The sequence below is a fragment of the Crocodylus porosus genome, unplaced genomic scaffold, assembly GCF_001723895.1.
Source record: "Crocodylus porosus isolate Cpor-Errol unplaced genomic scaffold, CroPor_comp1, whole genome shotgun sequence".
Lineage (NCBI taxonomy): Eukaryota > Metazoa > Chordata > Crocodylia > Crocodylidae > Crocodylus > Crocodylus porosus.
In genome coordinates, this window is record NW_017728906.1 from 184,817,506 (window position 1) to 184,832,362 (window position 14,857).

The following is a 14,857-nucleotide window of genomic DNA, read 5'->3' on the forward strand; positions in this document are numbered from 1 at the left end:
TCTGACCCCGGTGCTCTTTCCTGCCAAGGCAGGGGGTCGGACTAGATGATCTACCTAGGTCCCTTCCAACTCTAGCTACTATGAAACTATGAAACTATGAAACAATGGGCATTTTTACACATGTTGCAGGATGTGGCACCAGGTAGTTTAATTAGTAAGCTGCGCTAATTAAAAGTGCCTTTGCATCATGTATATCAGCATCGCCACGCATCCCCACGCTGAGCAAATGGCAGTGGGGTGCTTTGAACTAAAGCTCATCGAATATGTTTTTTTTCAAACCCCCTTCCACCATTTTTCAGTGCAGAGACGCTCAGTAACACTGATACACACGATGTGGGAGGATGCTGGAGCGTATCAATTTCCATGCTCCAGCAGACTCTATTAACTGAGTCTGCTCCGACACACTGGATTTCCAGCATGTCGGAGTAGGCTCTGTGAATGTGTATAGGAGCTCAATATGGCTCCTCATAATGAATATGACAGAGAATTGTGTCCTGAAAGACAAGAGCAATTGCCTGATGCTAAGCATACTGCATGCCACAAAAGGCTATTCTTCCCTTCTGTGATTTCTGGGACGTAGACTCTGTGCTGCATACTCTGCGAGAGAGAAGCCAAAGGTAATGAACTATGAAAGATTACAGCTAGGCTACAAAGGCTTTCAGTACTAAAATCTTTTGTCATAACAGACTGCTTCCAGATCCACGTAGGGAAATCGTCAGTCTGAGAAGCCCAGAAGCTTGAATGGGGCACTGTGCAAAGCCTAAGCCAGCCCTGTCAATTTGGAGCAGATCTGTGCGATTGATTGCCTGAGGGATTATTTGAAGTGTGGTCCAAGATGCCCAGACATTTACTGACAGAGGCTGATTATGCATGTCTCTGAACTGAGGTGATTGCTGTGTCAATGAAGACTGCAGCAGAAGACACAGAAGAAAAAAACAGCCTGAAATAAGAATGGTGTTCACTAGGTGTGTACAAGTCGTGCAAGGGCTGGATTGACTTTTCAAATGTCCCCCCGATGGCCAGACAGATTGCAAGAAAACATCACTTCAGAGAGGAATCATCAAATCATAGGAAAGTGGGGCTGGAAGGGACTACTGGAGCTCATCTAGCCCAACCTCCTGCCTGAGGCAGAACTTGGAGCAAAACCTTGGCTAACCTATTATTAAAACTACACCGGCAACCCTGCCACACAACTATAAAGCATAGATCCATAACCTGCCACAGGTAAAGCAGGGAAATATACCACAAGGAGGGACACACAAAGCCTAAGCATAACAGCAAATGCAGCTCTAACTACTCCAGCTGAAAAAATACAATAGCTCAGCCTGTTCATGGGTGCCTGCAACTGCAACGACAACTGCTTAAAATATAATACAAAGTGCCAAGTCACACAGCACAAACAGCCATGCACAGAAAAAACCCCAGAGAAGCTCGGGTGTCACTGGGGAGAACCCGAAGTGGCTTAGAAGTCCTTAAAAGGTCCCATGACCTAGGACCTGAAATATTTCCCTTCTTTATATCACAGCCAATCTTCAAAGGAAAGAAGAAATAGAACTGGGGTGGGGCGGGAACAATGCCTTGGCTTCATACTCATGACCAGTTCTGCAATGAAGAGCAGCCACCTGCATTTGGAAGGGAGCGGTTCCACCCCGCTGGACGGTTTCTAAAGCATGGTCACAACCTACGGGTGCCAGCCATGGAACTGGCTAAACAAGCCTCTGGAAAAGTTTGATAAAGTCCTCAGTAGTGACAAGGGCAAATGAGGAAATATTCCAGTCCCCATACAATAAACTAAATGAATCTGCCAAGTTTTCAAAAAGGTCAGCCCAGGTTAGTGGGCTCTGTTTTGCTAGCCAGTCCCCCTCTCCAAAAACAATCTGCTTCTGCATACCTGTCTGGCTCGTGGGTAGTGGCTGGGGGGGGTGGGGTTCTGCTGTAGGGCAGAGGAATAATACAAACTGTCCAAACTGTCAAGCTGTGTTGCAGATGTAGGACTGGTACCTCCCTGCAGCTGAGCACTACCTCGCTCTGTAAGTAGCCCCATTTTCATGGTGTTAGGTCATGAGCCCCTTAGACAGCGAAGTAATTCCCCCTCACGTGTAGTCTCTTGAAGTGAATGTGACTACTCATAAGAGCACCTGTTCACCAGAGAGCAGCAAGGAGCTTGCAAATCATATAATTCCCAGTTTGCTACAGAATTCAACACAGCTCTGCCACAGACGCTGGAGTATGATGTGCTGCGTAGTACATGAAGTTTTGCCCAAAGGGCATTTAAACAGACTCAGCAGAACGGGCTCGTTAGTTTTGCAATCAGCATTTTTCAAGAGCAATAAAAAACCGAGCCATCGTGCTTTTATGGGGAGATTAATCTGTTTGGTATCTGCAGTGTTTGTTAACATCAGGAATTATGACTGGAATCCTGTCATGCTTCCTGAGACTATGACCTGAACTTGACCTTATTATCTTGAGTTTCCCATTCTCACAGAGCTGCTTCTTAGCATAAACAAGGGTTTTCACTTGGCTCTTAAAAACAGCATTTCCCACTGAAAATTATACAAGCTCTGGCTAGTTAATGCCGGTATTCCAAACACATGTTTAGCTGGTGGAATTCAATGTATATTGCCAAGCCTCGCTACGCCTACAGGAAAGTCCAGAGGCAGTCAATGCAGGCACACACTTGTATGTAAAGCAGTGAGGTCCCCCATCTGAAGGACACTTGAAGCCTCCGTCTTGTAGGACTCGGTTCTATCCCATCCAGGTGTCACAACTATTGCAACACTTGCAATCACTTTCGTCTGTGTTTGTTTATCAGTGCACAGTTACCTACATCACTTCAGGCATAAAAATTTGTCAAGGAGGTCAAAGAAGAACAACTAGAAGTGACGAGATGAAATGACATCTCAGCGGAGAAAACTGGTGGAATGGTCAAAGCCCTGTTGCTTGAGTCCTACCTAAGGCCAACTTCTACCTTCAAGCACGTGAGGCTCATCAGGTTTCTTACAGTTCTCAGGATTCAGTCCACAGAAAACTGAAAAACAGGATTCTACAAGAGCAACACTATCTGCAACATAACTATTGAAAATTTATGGCATCCCAAGCTACCTACAGTGTCAAGAGTGCCCTATAGCCCTGCTGTTTCCAATAACTTCTGTTAAAATGGGAATATCTGTATAGTCTCTGTATGGGCTGGTATTAGATTAAATAATAAGAAACTAATGCTTTCTACTAGGAGAATTCAATTGCATAAACATATTCAGATAATTTTAGCTTGATGCCTAAAATGAATTTATTAAGGGTTAAGGCGCTGATGAACTGCTACATATAATATTCATTTTTTAAGTTCTTTAAAGTTCCAAAATTATTAGACCACTGGATCAGGTGCTGTTCTCTGGATTAGCACAGAAGTGACTTTAATTAAATGAATACAGGCAACCCTCACCATTCACAGGGGATACGTTCTTGAGATCCCCGTGAATGGCAAAAGCTGTGAATACTAACGGGGCTCCCCATCAGACCCCACAGCTGCCCCCTGCTCCCCCCCCTTTGTTTGCAGGGCTCCCCCACAGCACCTGGGGACTGACTCCCCGCTGAGTGCTGCTACAGCTGTTCCAAGAGTCGCCACAGCCGCCACCCTCCCCATCCCTGGGGCTCCCCTGCAGAGCCTGGGGACCTACCCCCCACTGAGCACTGGCACACTGTCGCCAGGGGAGAAGATGCCACCACCACTGCCGCCTCCCTCCATATCCCTGGCGCTTGATCTGTGCCTGCCTCCCGGCTCTGCCCTTCCTCACGAATATTTGAATCCACAAATCTGGAGTTCATGAGTAGCGAGGGTTTCCTGTATAGAGTTATGTCATTGAACTGGGAGTAGAATATGGCCCACTGCATCTCAATAGATGGTGTATATCTGTGATCCTCAACCTTTTGGCCCTGCGGCCCAGATGAATAAGGTGAGGCCAGTCCATGGGCCAGATCAAGCCCTGCATGCTAGGATCAGGCCCTGGGACCTGGCACTGCCCACTGGGATTAGGTCCCGAGTGCCTGATACCACCCCCTCTCCCCATACCAGGATTGGGCTCTGGGTCCTGGTGCCACCACTCCCAGCCCTCCATGTGCTGGGATCGGGCGCTGGTGCCCAATGCCACCCCCACTGGCCCTGCACCCTGGGATCGGGCACCCAATCCAGCATAAAGGGCTTGGGGCTCCTCATGGGTCCAGAAATTTGACAGTGGGGAATAAGGCTGCTGGTGTCCCACTGCCAAACTTCCAGATCCATGAGAAGCCCACAGGCCAGATGACATGGGGCTGAAGGCTACATCTGGCTTGCAAGCAGGGGTTGAGCACCCTGGTCTACGTTACGGCACTGCATCCACCTTGCTCATATTAAAGGTGTTTCTGGCACAGAGTGCTATAGGGCCTTGAAATGGAAGTAAACTATATTTCTATCCACTGTACTGCTTTTATACTGTTAGACTGGTGTAAAATGGCCATGTATAAATGTGCCCATTTGGCCTGCAGGATATATGTTAATATGGGATCAGCACCTGTGTAAGACAACTAGCGTTTTGCTGCTCGCTTGAATAAGCATAGGAACAGGCCCATATATAGACTCACCTAAATTTTCTCTAGCTGAACTTCCTTTTCCTTTTCAGAAACCAGTTATTTATGGTACACAGAGTATATTTTTTAATACTACATCCCTGTGGGATGGTCTGGCATGACCTGATTACTTTGTTCAAGGTTGTATAATGGGAAAAATGCCCACATCTTAACCCAGTTGGTGTTCTAGATTATGAGGCTGCTGTAGTTCACCCTCACAGCTAGGCGGTTGGTTAAGAAAGCAGTAGCACTGTTTGTCTAAAAGGTTCAACAGTGTAAATAACATCAAAACCAAAGGGTATTTACAAGAGCAAAGCAATGAAACCCAAGCATCCAATGTTACCTTGTTACACCATACTCCGGGGGAGGCTGGTATCTGACAACTGCTACTTCTGTTCTCGCTGGCTGTGGAGCAGGGTAGGAGGGTTTGAGAATATCCTGCATCATCCCAGAGTGTTGGTCATTATAAAACAGCCCATGTTCCTGAGTCTTGCTGACTGGAGACACCACCTGCTTGGCTTTGTAGGGATATTCAGGTGGCGGACCTCGCGGGTCCGTTCCTTTGCCAGAAGGCTGAGCAGGTGGCAGTCCACCAGTTTTGAACCCTTTGTTATTCCCTGAGGTAGGGGGATGTTGTTTAGCACCATTCCTCTCCAATGATAACTGCATGATCCTCTCACTTAGAGAGCGGACATGGCCCTGCTTTAGCTCTTTAAGCGCCTCATCTTTATGTGCTTGCCCACTGTTGGCCCGGTTCACAGTTGATCTCCCTTCTGTTCTGGATTTCTGACTGGACACTCCACCAACATAAAAACTGGGCCCAACAGCACCTGGCTGCTGGCCCCGAAAAAACTGGGACTGAGCCTTAGCCTCTTCATAGGTTGGTAGTTCCTCATTGTTCTGCTGAGGCTGAACAGTGGCCCTAGACTGCTTCTCCATCACAGTATTGTCCACCTGATGTTCTTGCCCCTGAGGTTCCTGGCGAGCTGACTGGTGGACCATTTGTGGGTCTTCTTGTGTGAGGTTTTCCGTGGAAGAAAGAGTGCTTGTTGTGCTGTTGGATGGTCCTACGCTCCCTGTGGCCTGGTGCTGAATTGCCAGCAGATTCATGTTCTCATTTGGGTTGCCATACCTCAGCTGTTCCTGGATCAACCGCTGTAATACTGTTCCAGCTGCAACATCTTCCGAACCTCTCATTTCCACCTCCGAGATCCTGAGGAAGTTTGGGGGATGCAACGTGCATACAGGGTCCTCAACTAAATGGAAACAGATGAAAGTGAGGATTTGTATTTTGCCATCACACCAGTCTTTAAACTATGCAACTGCTGAGAAACTTTAATCCTTTCACATTCAACACCTTACTCCCTAGCCCGGACACAGAAATACAGTCAATACCTTGAGAAAACTCTGTAGTGCAACTGAAAATAGTAAGACTGTAAAGATGTAATTGAAAGCAGAATCAGTCATTGGCTTTGTCTCTCAATCCGGTGGTTTGCCTCATTTCTACTAATTTTGTCTCTAAATAACTGAGCTCCATAATTCTGCAGGGTGGGTACTAACAGGGGGCATGGGGTTGGACTAGATGACCCTTGAGGTCCTTTCCAGCTGTATGATTCTGTGATGATACAGCGGCAGATTTACTGCAAGTCAGATAAGCTATATAGTTCCTGCTTGATAGGCCCCTTAGAAACACTATGAATGGAATAGATAACTAGTCGCATAGTTCATATGGACAATAAAAAGGACAGTGTCGTTCTTCCAAACTACAGAAAAATGACATCTCCAAATCCTGTATACCTGAAGTCAAATACTGCAAGAACTTGTACCCTTGGCAACTCACTGGGTTCAGGGAATATGCATAGGTTTGTGATTCAGGGCAAAAAAGTTACTTTGTATTTGAAGTTCATTCTAATCCAATTTTTCAACAGCTGAACCCATTCACCCATTTGCCACCAGTAACAATTTGAACCCAATGAACTGCCCAAAGTGATATATGGAGCTGGAGTCTCTACTGCTTCAGAGCAATAACCACATGTAAAGGGGATTGTACCTACTCTTACTTGCCACTGCATATAACAGGAATAACTCCACTGCATTCAGTGAAGTTACTCCTGAGTGACTGGTGGAAACTAAATTATAATCAAGCCCTCAACACCAGAGAGAATTCTCTCAAATTCTTTGATGAAGTGTTTTTGTCCTCCTGCCTTTTCAGGGACAGGTTTTTGAGGTCATTCTTGAAAATGTTATTTTTCAACCCTGATGCTCACAGTTCTCAGAGGAGTTATTTAGAAGCACTTCATTCTTTTTCTCCATTTGAAAGTAGTTAAAAAAACAAACTTTCTCTGGAGGCCTGGAATTTCCCTAAGCCTTCATCTTTTATCCCGCACATTGTGTGTTCACTTATATACAGTTTGGTTGCCAGATGGAAAAGAAACACCCTAAGCTCTTAGCTAAGAGAAAAGGCCATTTCCATTAACATTTTTGTTGCAAAGACTTCAAGATGATTGTAGGGTATGCAAAGGAAAAAAAGACTGCATGCTGCTACTCTAGAGACAGAGCACTGCATGCTGTCCCACTTTCCTCCAGAGGACATTAACTGCCGATGTCAATGGTTCTCAGCCTTTTTAGACTTAAGGCACCTTCAATAGGCTCGAGGCACTACTCAGTAGACTCAAGGCACCCCTTCATAATTTCTGTAAATTAACTGACACCCCATTTAAAAAACTAACTTATTATAGTGCTTAAATCCTTGCAGAGGGCCTGGGTAGTGGGGGGCAGGGGAACAGCTAGGCAGGGACTAAGCTGGAGCCTGCACTTGACTGCACATCTCCTTGCACCTTGCGGCACTCTTCAAAGGATCTTGCAGCACCCCTGGGTGCCCCAACACCCTGATTGAGAATCAGTCCTGTCCTCATTAACAAGACAAAGAATGCAGGACCTAATCCCTGTCAGGAGATGTTTAAGTCGCATTAAAAAAATGCAGGGCAAAATACAGATTGGTAAATTAAGGACCCAAAAAACTTCTAGAGAAAAACCAATCCTGAAAGTCCCAGCCACAAAACGCAGAAAGCAAAGCTTCCTCACTGTCTAACCTGGGGTTTTCAAGCATGCTAAAAAGCAATCCAGTCTGAGCAGTTAGGTGCCTACCTCTTGCCCACTCTCCACTACAATGCAGATACGAGACAGACTGACACCTAAATCCCCAAAGAGACCTGATCTATTAGACATGTTTCAAGCATGTCAAATGCCCAATCACATCACTGAGTTCAGCACAAAGCCCAGCAGCCACAATCATTCATTCAAAGACATCAGGGCATACTGTGCTCATAGCCAATGATTTGTAGAATAAGGTAGTGGCTACAGAGGACACAGGACACCTGGGGTCCAGATCTTTCGCAGACTGAGGGGATTCAAACTCACATACTCTTCTTCCCAGAAGAGTACCTTACCCCAGAGGCAGTCAACCTGCAGCATGAGTGCCACAAATAGCTTGTGTGTGTGGCACATGGCAGATCTGGGAGGGGGCAGACAGCACAGCAGCAGCCAGGACAGAAAACAAAAGGCAGAGCAGGACATTGGACAGGAGCACAGGGTATGGAGCAGAAAACAGAGCAACAGATCAGGCAGTGGAAGGGGATCAGAGTGGCACTCATGGTGGGTATTGGGTCAATTTGTGGCATGCCTGCCACAACGAGGCTGCCCCCATTGCCCTAATGAGTTAAAATGTAGGCCAGGTGGGGTGGCGCTCTCCACCCTCATGTTGAAGGTGGGATTGCTGCACAGTCAAGAGTCATGCGGCCAAGAGCAAGAGAGAGTTTGTCATTAAAGCCTAGCGGCCCCTGCCATTGTAGCTTAGCATGGGTAAGTTTTGGGTTCCAGTCCCTGTTCTCAAGGCTCTGTATGGATTTTACATTAGAAAAATAGTCATCGGAGCAAAAAAAAAAAAAAATGTAAAAATCCAGAAAACCAGGCTACAAATGCAGATTCCCTTTGGCTTGCTTTATTTCTGGGTGCACAGTTGCCTAGGTCCAACTAGAGGGATGAAGAGTTTCTCTTTACACACACACAACCCCCAGGCAGAATCCATGGTCATGTCTACATCCTGGAGCAATCTGCCCTGGACAGGCACATCCTGAGCACAGCACAACATACCACCTACCACCCCCTGTACACATACACCAAATCCAGAAGAAAGCCAGTGAGACTGTTCTGGAGTCGCACACAAAGGCCATTTTCAAGCACTTTAATGACCAAGGTCTTGGGAGCAGTCCCTGGAGCAACTTCACTAATGTATTTCCAGGTTTTAAGTGTGTATGTGGGTGCAGGTGAGCAGGACATGCTCAGGAACATGGACTGGAGCATAGGGCCACAGAGGTACAGAAACATCCCAAACCACCCTCTTCCTGTGCAAGTGCTCAAACCATTAAGATATGAACCATCAGGTTACTGTATGAAAGGGAGGTACCTCCACCAATTGTAGCCAACTGGCTGCACTCTGGATCCATGAAGACAGAGGCTCCTACCAGGTATCTTCAACAACTCCAGGGAGGGGTGGTACCTCAGACATACCCTTTGCTTGGTGTTTCCTCTTGGGTAGCTGTAGGCAACTCCCTGCACTCAGTGTCTGGGCTCTCTGAGTAGCCCTTCAGAGGCCCTAACTCTCCCACTGTCAGTACAGGAAGTCTAGATTCCTAACTCTGCTTCTTTGAATTACTTCCATGGGTCCAGGCACCTATTTTCAGAAATTTAAAAGACTAATCCAGTTAAAGTTACTAGGAAAGCTACTTGCCTGCCTAAAGTTATTCACTAGCTTAAATATTTTGCCTGAGTGCGGAGCATGCACCTATGAAATCACTGAAAGACGAACACTTTTGCAAGGGCTGAATTCCATTCAAATCTTCAAAATAATATGGCGTAAAATTTTTGGACAGGCTGGAAAGCTGAACCTGCAAAAGTCACAGACGGACACCCCCCATGAACAAACACAAAAGGGGACTGTTTATACTTTTCCCCAGCCTGCCCTCCAGCTACTACTCAGAACTCATAACTGCTGCTATTTTATTTTATTGCACCAGTCCTGAGAGACCCTGGCAGACTGGGCATTTTGCAGACACACTGCAACAGTATCATTTCTGCCCCATAAAGTTCACTATCCAGGCTATGACAATAAGCACCATGTGATAGGTGGAGAATGACAAGGTCAGGATGAAGAAAGCAAGTGCACCAAACTAAGTGGAGGTTTCACTTCAACACCCACTTAGTCACTGACCTATTTGTGCCCCAGCACAAATATTCTGGTGACATGATTTAGCTGCCTGTTTTCTGACAATCTATCCCCTAAGGCTTGGTCCATGATTATTTTTCTCAGTTTTTGCAGTCCTGTGCCATAAAAAAGCTATGTGGCTTGGTATAACTATTCAGGGCAATAGAAGCTATGTGCCTTGGTATAACTATTCAGAGCAGAAAGGCTAAAACAGCGACCAAATTTAGATTAGCAATGGGAATCAAGTACAACAAGTCCTTCTTTAGGGATATAGGAAACAAGAGGAAAACAAATGGGAGTGTGGGGCCATTGTTCAGCAACTCAAGAGAGCTGGTTTCTGCACCCAGGAGAAAGCTGAACTCCTGAATGACTACTTCGCCTCAGTCTTTCACCAGACCAAGGGGAAAACTACGCCAGGTAAGGTAGAGGATGAGCATGGTAATAATAATCACCTTCCTACTATAGCTGTAGAATTGGTACGTGACCAATTAATACAATTAGATATATAAAAGTCAGCAGGACCAGATGATCTTCATTTGAGAGTGCTGAAGGAGCTGGCCAAAGTCATTGCAGAACCCCTGGTGAATCTCTTCCAGAACTTGTGGCGCTCTGGAGAAGTCCCTGAAGACTGGAAAAAGGCCAGTGTTGTGCCCATCCACAAAAAGGGCAGGAGGGACGACCTGGGTAACTACAGGCCAATCAGCCTAACTTCCATCCTAGAAAATCCTAGAAAAGTTCATCAAGGAGCCTATCTGTGATAAGCCTGCAGAAGGTAAGATTCTGAATGACAGCCAGCATGACTTCATCAGGGACAGGTCCTGCCCTACCAACCTCATCTCCCACCCAGGTACAAGAGAGCAGGTTGATATTATACACCTAGACTTCCAAAAGGCCTTTGATTTAGTATCCCATGATGTCCTCACAAGAAAATTGGAGGATTGTGGGCTTAACTCTGAGACAGTCAGGTGAGTGAGAAGCTGGCTGCAGGATAGGACCAAGAAGAGTCGTAGTCAAAGGATCTGTGTTATCCTGGCAATAAGTGGGCAGCGGTGTCCTGCTAGGGTCAGTGCTAGGTCCAGTACTTTTCAACATCTTTATTTAATGATTTGGATGTGGAGGTCAAGAGCTAGCTCACTGGCGAAGCTCACAGACAACACCAAATTATGGGGAAGTGTGGTCACACTTGAAGATAGGCTACAGTTACAGGCGGACCTAGACAGGCTAGCAAGGTGGGCGGATCGAAACCTAATGAAGTTCAATGTTGAGAAAATTAAAATGCTCCACCTTGGGACGAGCAACCCCCAACACACCTACAGGCTTAGCGGCACCAAACTGACTAGCATCACAAATGAAAGGGATCTGGGGGTAATAATAGACCATAGTATGAATATGAACCGGCAGTGCGATGCTGTAGCCAGTAGGGCAAATAACACTCAGGCATGCATCAATCAATGCATCTCCAGCAAAGCCAAGGAAGTGAGCACTAATGAGACCACAGCTGGAGTACTGCGTCCAGTTCTGGGCACCACACTTCAACAAGGATGTGGACAAGCTTGAGAGAGTCCAAAGAAAAGCCACCTGTATGATCAGAGTCTCAAAAGACAAGCCATACGAGGAAAGGCTGAGGGATCTGGGACTCTTCAGCCTGAGGAAAAGAAGGCTGAGAGGTGACCTGGTAGCAGCTTACCACTACATCAGGGCAGTACATCCAGGGCTCAGTGAGCAACTGTTCACCAGGGCACCCAAGGGGAAAACCAGGAGTAATGGCCACAAACTCCTGGAAGATCAATTCAGGCTCAACATTAGGAAAAACTTCTTCACAGTCAGGGTGTCCAGACTGTGGAATAAGCTCCCACCAGAGGTGGTGCAATCACCTACCCTGGAAATCTTCAACAGGAGACTAGAGAGTCACCTTGCTGGGGTCACCTGACCCCCAGTTATCATTCCTGCTTAGGGCAGGGGGCTGAATCCGATGATCTTGTGAGGTCCCTTCTGGCCTTATAATCTACAAAACAACTGAATGCTGTAGTGCAACTAAGAAAAGTTGCTTCCTCCATGACAATGGATGAAGAAGAATATAGCATGAGCTGTAGATCAAAACCCAAAGACAACAGCAAAAATGCCCTTTGATTTCAGCAGGAATCAAGATTTCACCCACAGCATATTCAAGGTTTTGAGATCCTTCAGAAGAAAATCTAAAAGCATCCACACCTGAGGATGGGGGGTCATCCAGGCTTTCACCTTGGGAGGAAAAATCTGCAGCACGTCTATAGGCTCAGCAGAGCTACACTGACTAGCACTACGGACGAGAGCAACTTGGGGGGGGTCATGATTGACCACAAGATGAACATGAGCCTGCAATGTGATGCTGCAGCCAGTAAGTGAGTAAAATGCTGGCTTGTATCCCCAGATGCTTCTCAAACAAATCCCAGGACATCATTCTCCCCTTGTACTTGGCCTTGGTGAGGCCGCAGCTGGAGTACTGCGTCCAGTTTTGGGCTCCACAATTCAAAAAAGATGTGGAGAAGCTTGAGAGAGTCCAGAGGAGAGCCACGCGCATGATCAGAGGTCAGGAAAACAGACCTTACGATGACAGGCTAAGAGCTATGGGACTCTTCAGCCTGGAAAACCACAGGCTCAGAGGTGACCTGATGGCCACCTATAAGTTTATAAGTGGTGTTTACCAGAGCGCCCCAAGGGATGACAAGGTCGAACGGTTATAAACTACTGCCAGAGCCCCCAAGGTTTGGAATGGCCTGCCACCGGAGGTGGTTCAAGCACCTACTTTGAACACCTTCAAGAGAAACCTGGATATTTTTCTTGCTGGGATCCTATGACCCCAGCTGACTTCCTGCCCTTCGGGCGGGGGGCTGGACTTGATGATCTTCCAAGGTCCCTTCCAGCCCTAATGTCTATGAAATCTATGAAATCTAAGCTACCCAATTTCTTCTCAAGGTATCAGTGACACCAAATAGGAATGAGAGCTAATTTCACAGGCAGGTACATGAGTGGTCTTGCTTGCTTACCAGCTTTGACACTACCAATTGCTTCTGCTGTTAACGGGGATATATCATGCCTGCTGGAGAAGAGTGGATGGTCCTGGTAAAGAAACCCAGTGTCTTCCAGTATCTGGACAGGGCTACTGGGTTTGTAACAGACACAAGGGGGGCCTACAAGAAAGAAAAATGGGATGTCAGTATCAATAAACTTTTTGAATGGACAGTCTTGATGCTGTGGCTTCTGATACATTTTGTGAGTGTGGCTAAGTGAGTAGAAGTAGCATGCCTTGCCAGGCCACACCTGTGTGATTCACTTATTTCAGGTGCTAGGACCCACTCGTGATGTCTGGATGTTTGGCGGAAAGGGGGATCTGCATATTCTACACCCCTTGATTTCCTTATGAGTGTGGAATATGCAGCATCTCTCAAGAAATGCTCAGCCCATCATATGCTTGGTCCTTTACTGTGCAAAATGTATCCTGTGTCAGAAACCTACCTGAGAACTTCAAAAGACAATTTTCAATGCAATAAAGAATTACTCCCTTGCGTACAGAGAAGGCTGATATTAAACCAGAATTCAATATACAACCTTTATTTTCTGTTGCTTTAGCCCTAGGAAAGAAATGCATGATACCTAGCTATGCAAGAAAAGAAAGCATAGCTGTCCTTTATACCAAACATAGGATGTAATTTAATTGGCCTGTAATATATAAAGGAACAGATTAGATGATCTTTCCCATTCTTCCCTCAAACTTTATGAATCTAAGAATTCTTGCTTTAAGGAGCCCAGAAGGTTCAAAATCGGGAACTGGAAAAACAGCTACTGAAAGCTGCACAAGTTGACGTTCAGGATTTGTTTTTTTGAGCCCTGGTGCACTATGAGACTAAGGAACCAGTGACTGGGAAGGCCTGTCAACCTATGAACCTGCACATTGTTCTGTAGCATTGGGAAGCTGGGAGATTCTAGCCCATAAAGGTACAAAGTATTCATCTGCCAACCTTGGCAGACTGTCTCTCTAGACTTCAGACCAGTGGTTTTCAACCTGTCCACAGACCCCTGTGGGTCCACAAACTATGTCTAAGAGGTCTGTGAAAGATGATCATGATCAATCAAAAGTATGCAAATACCCACACTTACAATTCATGAGGGTCCACACCTCCATTTGAATTTTTTTAGGGGTCCACAACTGAAAAAGGGTTGAAAACCACTGGTTTAGACTATAAAAATCAGATTATTCTTTTATTACCTTGCTTAAAGCATCACCCACCAATCCCACTGATATTCTAGCATAGCTGTTACATTATATCTATATTGGTGATATGGGGGGCTGTCTGTTGCATTAAATTAGCTTACTGAGACAACTCCATTGAATCCTGCATTTCACTTAAAAAAAACACATTACCAATATCATCAATGGCCTCCTCTGGACATATCTGTATGGCTTTCCCTACATCTTTCTCCTCTCTGCATTGGACTTTGTCTGCTATACTTCTTCACTTGGTAGGAGTGTTGCCAGCAGATCAAGGGAAGTGATTATTTCCCTCTATTCAGCATTGGTGAGGCCACATCTGTGTTCAGTTTTGGGCCCCCCACTACAGAAAACATGTGGACAACTTGGAGAGAGTCCAGCAGAGGGCAGCAAAAATGGTAAGGGGGCCGCAGGGACATGATTTGTAAGGAAAGGCTGAGGGAACTGGGTTTCTTTAGTCTACAAAAGAAGATACTGAGGGGATTTATCACAACCTTCAACTACCTGAAGGGAGGGTCGAAAGAGGATGGAGCTACACTGTTTTTAGTGGTGGCAGATGACAGAACAAGGAGCAACGGTCTCAAGTTGCAACCCCTCTAACAGGGAAGCCAGCCTTTACGGACACACAGCCCCCAGCGGTGGCACAGCCCCAGTCCCTTCCCTGCGGTACTCCTCAAAGTACGCATGCATGACAATGAGCCGGGTTGGGACTCTGGACCCTAGTGCAGCTGTTTGCAGGCTCGGAG

The 14,857-nt window shown here is 46.2% G+C and overlaps 1 protein-coding gene across 6 annotated transcripts in view; it reads right to left on the minus strand.

Annotated features, from left to right (window-relative positions):
• AMOTL1 (angiomotin like 1) overlaps window positions 1-14,857 on the minus strand; it is a 161,462-nt gene that overhangs the window by 75,225 nt on the left and 71,380 nt on the right. For 5 of the 6 annotated variants that reach the window (XM_019530315.1, XM_019530314.1, XM_019530313.1 and 2 more), the window contains one exon: window positions 4,943-5,855. In XM_019530315.1, coding sequence (XP_019385860.1) covers window positions 4,943-5,855 — 913 coding nt within the window. Of the gene's footprint in view, window positions 1-4,942; window positions 5,856-12,888; window positions 13,029-14,857 lie in introns of those variants that run through there. The other variant, XM_019530317.1, reaches the window with a different exon arrangement.